The following is a 6,032-nucleotide window of genomic DNA, read 5'->3' on the forward strand; positions in this document are numbered from 1 at the left end:
ACAGCACAGGGTCACAGTCACAGTAGGCCTACAACAATCTTTTACTGTTGTAGAGATATTGATGAATACACTATAGACCAACAGGGTTCAGAATGTGAATGAATAGTTGTTTGAGAGAGACTTTCACTTGCATTTACCAGTATGACCATTTTTGTTGGCCGTTTGAGGGAAATTCATTTGTAGGGTTAAATTCGAATTTGATTATATCTAGCCAGAGAATGCTACCGGTGTGTGTGTTTGTACAAAAAACAATAATAAAGCACTCACATAACTGGAATCTTATGTTTTTTTAATCATGCAGAATTTCAGCCTTTTGCTTGAACATAGAGGAGACATCTATGGGTGCATTTAACACTAACTTAATGCATTAAGAATAAAAAGAACACAAGCTATTATATGTTCACTTATTAATTACTGTAATTAAGACTTGTCACTAAGGTGTGCTTAAAACACAGAGTGAAATTCTCCTCATTGACTTAGTTGGTCTATCTCTTCTCTGCTCTCGATGCATCAGGTGTCTCTTCACTCTTGCAGCCCAGCCAGTATTTCGCAATGGATCGTGGGTAAGGAGGGCTGGCAGAGTCCACACGTTTTGTCTGCAGGTCCACTCTGTAGTATTTATCTGTCATCATAAAAAGAAAAGAAACAACGCAAATCAAGTCGTTTAGTTAATCTTTTTCATTATTGTAAATGTTTTTACTGGAATTGTATGCACACCATTTTCTGAAACTGAACTTTCACCTCTAGTATCATACCTCTCTTGAAGAAATAAACATTTTGAACAGGGGTGCTTTTGTCCTCCTGTGTGGTGCTCTCCTCAAAAATATCGCTGACATCGCTGTAGTCATACAAATCATCGAATCCCCAGAAATCATCGAACAACGCTTGGCGACTCAGCCTTCTTCGCTGCGCACGCTTCTTGCTGGGCCTCCTCCTCCTGCTGCTGCGCCTCCTTGCTGGTGGAGGTGTAGGCACGGGACTGATGTACACTCGTCCCACCATGGCAGCATCTACAGGGGCCCTGATGCCCTGCCAGTCCCTGCTGGTGTAACGAGGGCCTGTGTGAGGACTGCTGACTGTAAGAGGAGGAGAAATTGGAGATTTAGAAACAGTTTGATCCCACAGGCTATGAGACGCTTGATCTCTGCAAAGGGCCTTCATAGCCTATAGCATTCATATGTTTGCTTCTCACAATTTACTTATTACTTTATTTTATTTTACATTCTGTTCATGTTTATTTTATTCTATCTACATATATATATATTCTCCTGCATTTACTTGTTCACATAAATAATACTCAGCTACATTTAGTTTATTGTATTTTCTAGTTGACTTTATCTGCATGACTTGCACATTGGTCTTGCAACACAATCTTGCACTATTTTATTTCTGCTGTTTCTTCTTGCACTATTTTATTGTTTTATGTCTTATATATATTGTAGTTGCATTGTTGGAGGAGCCAAGACTTAAGATAATCATTGCCATATCCACACTGTAGCTACTGTGCATATGACAATAACGCCTTTGAATCTTTGAATGTTTGTGAAACCCAAGGGTTTTCCTTACAGGAGCTTCCAAAGAGCTCTAAGAATAAATCCTCCAATGTCTGATCGCAGAAGAGGTCGGTGTATCGTGAGAACAGCACAGACGGAGAGGACCTGCTCATCTGGACGCACTCCTCATGGGAAGGCTGGTGCTTGAACTCATACTGGTAATACTTGTCCCCTAATAAAAGAAAACAACACATTTTGACATGTAGGAAAACATGAGCGTGAAGAATACAATTGAAAGTGTGCAGAATGGTCTTCAGAATCATCCATTTTATTATTTATACTATATTAATTCATTTTCATTACTGATACATCATTCACCTTACGATATGGCAGCTGGTAACTACGAGACTATTTTTAACTTCTATATGGCTGCTTGTATTTATTTCGTAGAAAATATTAAAACTACTGAATGAGAGGACTGCATTCATTCATTGATCATTTATCAACCCATTAACATCTAAACTGGGCAAAATGGGCTTTTAAATGCTGAAAAATATCTCACATCCCTTCAGAAATACCTTTGAAAAAGTAGGTTTTCTCTTTGCCACGGTGACTCGGTGCTGGTATGGCAAACGCAGCATGAACGTCATCTGGTATGGCATCAAAGCCGACTGAAATGTCCCGAGGATAGTCGTCATCCAAGACATCACCGTCAAACCTCCAGTACTTGTTCCCCTGAGGGAGCATAAGTAATAAACACAAAGCAGTTAGAATAAAAGGGAACAATATGTTTAAAACGTGTTAAGGTTGGCCCTCCATGTCCTTTACCTGATAGAAAGTCATGTAAAATATCTACCTTGAAGATGTAGGATTTTCCCTGGCAGTTGATGCGTGTGAATGCAGCGTCTATGGGTCCTGACATCCCCCACACATCCTCAATGAGTTTTGGGTACCCAGGAAGAACGGACGTATTATCCAACTCGAAGAAATATTCACCTATGAGTGAAAGTATAGACTTTGAATCAGTCCCATTTAAAAAAGTTATAATATGCAGCATTTTACACAAAAAAACAATTTATAAACAACTCTTTATCTCCTTCTCTGCTCCGTCTCTCAATGAGGCGGGTCCAGCGTTGTATTCTGTGTTTTTACAGATACCAACAAAGCTACCCACTATACTTTTAACAAGGATAATCCACAAATGATCAACACTGAATATAAATAAAAAGATCTGCACTGTTTAGTACATGTCAGGGTACTGACGTCAAGATTTAGGACTGTACAAACTCTTTTGGAGCACCAGATTTACCTCTAAATGCATATATCGACCCATTCTTCAGCTGCAGGAAAGCATCAAAAGGTTCACCGCTGCAGACAGCTGGGTCAGGGTCTACAGGTGGAGTGGGCCCTTGTGTGGTCTGGGGTCCTTGTGTGGTAGGGGGCTGGGGATAGGCAGTGGTGGTTTCTGCGATTGTGTTGAAAGTTGGTGGTAGATCTTTTGGTGTGCTCTCGATCATAGTCGTCGTCACTGTTTCTGTTACTCCATCTGTTTCTTCGAAAGTATCGCCACGAGCAACTGAGGGCAGAACAAACACAAGTTCAGTCACAGGACTTTCAGTAGAAATTACATAAGAGAACTTAATCAAAATATAAAAAGTGTATTGTTTATATTGAACTAACCTTTTTTAGGGCAGATATTGTCAAAGTCTCCACAGCAGCTTCCATAGTACACACACATGGAGTCACACTGACATTTTGTCAGCAGGTTGAAGATGCCACAGCGACCAACACAGGACTCTGCAAAAAAGCAGGTTGTTTGTTTACATTTTAAATTACTTGTGTTGATATAGAGAAGAGGAATGACTCAGATCATTTATGTAAAAGTACCTTGATGCAATGCAAAATACTGCATTACAAACATATGGCAAATCCATTGTTTCATATTTTACTGATGTATCAATGCATACCGTAAGAAGCCTTTCACTGTTGTAACAGGTTGTAACTTGTTTTAATGTCTTTATTAACAGGCAATAGGTATTTTGGACTATGTTTCAGAACAAAGAGGGTTGTGCAAAATTGTTATAATTTAATCTTAAAGATAAATAGTATGAACAAATGTGGAATTAGGTTTTCGTAAAAACTACAAGTTTTCCTTCTTAAATGTAGTGAAGAATTATTAAATGCAATACATTTGACATGTATTAACATTCTAGAATTGTAATTCAACATTCTGGAATTTGAATTCTACATTCTGGAACTTTAATTGAACATTCTAGTATTGTAGTTCAACACTCTCGAATTTGTATTCAACATTCTAGAACTGTAAATGAACATTCTAGAATTCTAATTAAACATTCTAGAATTTTTATTTGACATTCTAAAACCGTAATTAAATATTCTAGAAATGTAATTCAACATTCTAAAGCTGTAAATGAACATTGTAGAATTGGAATTCAACATTCTAGAATTGTTATAAAACATTTTAGAACTGCAATTGAACATTCTAGAATTTTATTTCAACATTCTAAAACTGTAAATTAACATTCTAGAATTGTATTTCAACATTCTGGAATTTTTATTTAACATTCTAGAATTTTAATTCAACATTCTAGAACTGTAAATAAACATTCTAGAATTTTAATTCAACATTCTAGAACTGTAAATGAACATTCTAGAATTTTAATTCAACATTCTAGAACTGTAAATGAACATTCTAGAATTGTAATTCAACATTCTAGAAAGGTACAACATTCATGACTATAACTAACTCCAGAACTGTAAGTTAACATTCTACAATTGTTTTATCTCATTATTAATTTACCCATGTGGGTAACTTAGCATCAACCAGTGAAAACCAAGTGTATTACGTCAGGTGACAAATAATATTATTAATAAGACATTTTAGCTTTAAGAACTTTAATTATAAAAGTCAATCTTGAAGATTTACCTTCTGCAGAAAAGGTGGCGTCCAGCAGGAGGACGAGACCCAGTAGAGCCACTGCTGGCTTCATGCCGAATCACAGTAGAAAATATCCCTTCTTTAAATAACAAACTAAAAATGTAGGAAATCAAACTCCGACCACAACTGGGCCTCTTACTCTATTGAACTATTCAGATGAGTTTGAGTGCCCCAATTTGGGGAGCAGCATTGTGTGCAGATGATCAATAGACATTTATCAGAAGCTGTTGACCCCCAAGCGCCTGCTTTCCTGATTGGTCAACCCTCGGCTGTGACAATCATTAAACTGTGACGTCTGACCTCTTGTCCCAGAAACATCTGCCCGACATCAGCATGATCTCTTTAGGCCACAGAATATACACACTTACTTTCCAGATGTGTGGTACATTCAACACCCAACACCAGTTTATTAAGATAATCCAACTACATTGATTATTTGTTATTGTAATGATAGACTGAATGGCTTTTTAGTTAGGAAAAGTGTTAAAATGTAAAACTGTAAACCAGTCAAGAAACAACAGTAGTGTGCTGTGAGCATTTTTTAATGAAGACATTTTGACCATTTTGTAGGTCTTAATTACGGTTACATTTCTTTGTAGCAGGTTCCTGGTTTCATGCATGATGTCACACTCACTGGCAAGTTTGAATATTACAGCCATCTTTAAAGCTATTTGCAATGCATGTGCTTTTCCTACAATGACTTGTAGGAATGTGAAAAGGCATTTTTGCCTCTTAAAGTCAGTGTATACTGTAAGCTAAATGTAACTTCTGGTACAATGAGGGAATGAGAATGTGAGCTCAAACATTGTGTAACCAGGGTTGTCTTTTTTTCCTCTCATCGATCTGTCATGGAAAAAAACAACCCTAAAGCAAACACAATGCCTTTTTCCATATGTAGCCTTGTTAACAAGAGTTGCTATACACATACAAGATATATTTCTAATATGTGGAGTGCCTGTTCTTTAAAAAAAAAAAAAAACTATGACATAGATGATCAGATTCACAATGGAGAGACCTAGAGGCTGAAAACATTAAGCACATTGAAGAGATAGTATTACTTCCTCATCAATCAGTTAAACAGTAAACGATCTTGCTTGATAAAAGGAAACTAACCATCTCTGTCAAAGAGCCTAAAAACGTTGGTATCTTAGCTTTTCTCTACACTTTAATAGAAGCACAGGGAAGTGAGTCAGGGGTGTTTAAAAGAGTATTTGTTTTAGTGGAATGCAGTGAAAGTGGTGAGTATTAAGGCAGGTGGACTTTGATTCTCAGTGGTGATTGTATCAGTGAGGGAAGATATTAACATATTGATTTCTGCCATATCTAATCTAATACAATGTTATAAGATAATTTAAAGGAACACACACATATTGATTATTATTATCTATCTCAAGGAGTTGAAGTGAGGTCTGCACCCAACTTGATTTTATAAATATGATGTCAATATGGTTGAAGATGAGAAGTTTCAATAACAATTAAATTAAGATTAAGGTAAAGTAATGGATTACACTTTTTTTTACAGATTTTAAAACTATTTATAAAAATGTAAAAAACCCAATTGAATATAGTGCAAAAAAAAC

The 6,032-nt window shown here is 36.5% G+C and overlaps 1 protein-coding gene across 1 annotated transcript; it reads right to left on the reverse strand.

Annotated features, from left to right (window-relative positions):
* Positions 1-272: 272 nt before the first annotated feature.
* Positions 273-4,657, reverse strand: vtnb (vitronectin b). The gene is made up of 8 exons (XM_034099404.2): positions 4,441-4,657; positions 3,174-3,290; positions 2,803-3,069; positions 2,350-2,489; positions 2,072-2,228; positions 1,567-1,725; positions 756-1,076; positions 273-622 (listed from the first exon to the last, which is right to left on the reverse strand). Exons 1-8 carry the CDS (start codon positions 4,502-4,504, stop codon positions 486-488), a joined length of 1,362 nt encoding a protein of 453 aa, XP_033955295.1. The 5' UTR covers positions 4,505-4,657; the 3' UTR covers positions 273-485.
* Positions 4,658-6,032: the final 1,375 nt, after the last annotated feature.

The sequence above is a fragment of the Pseudochaenichthys georgianus genome, chromosome 14 (assembly GCF_902827115.2).
Source record: "Pseudochaenichthys georgianus chromosome 14, fPseGeo1.2, whole genome shotgun sequence".
NCBI lineage: Eukaryota > Metazoa > Chordata > Actinopteri > Perciformes > Channichthyidae > Pseudochaenichthys > Pseudochaenichthys georgianus.

Excerpts from the sequence above, each read along its gene's own strand:
- vtnb (XM_034099404.2), bottom strand. The coding sequence starts at position 4,504 with ATGAAGCCAGCAGTGGCTCTACTGGGTCTCGTCCTCCTGCTGGACGCC. Across the intron at positions 3,291-4,440 it reads CGCCACCTTTTCTGCAGAAG|AGTCCTGTGTTGGTCGCTGT; the intron begins GTAAATCTTCAA and ends GCTTTTTTGCAG. Across the intron at positions 1,077-1,566 it reads AGAGCTCTTTGGAAGCTCCT|TCAGCAGTCCTCACACAGGC; the intron begins GTAAGGAAAACC and ends CTCCTCTTACAG.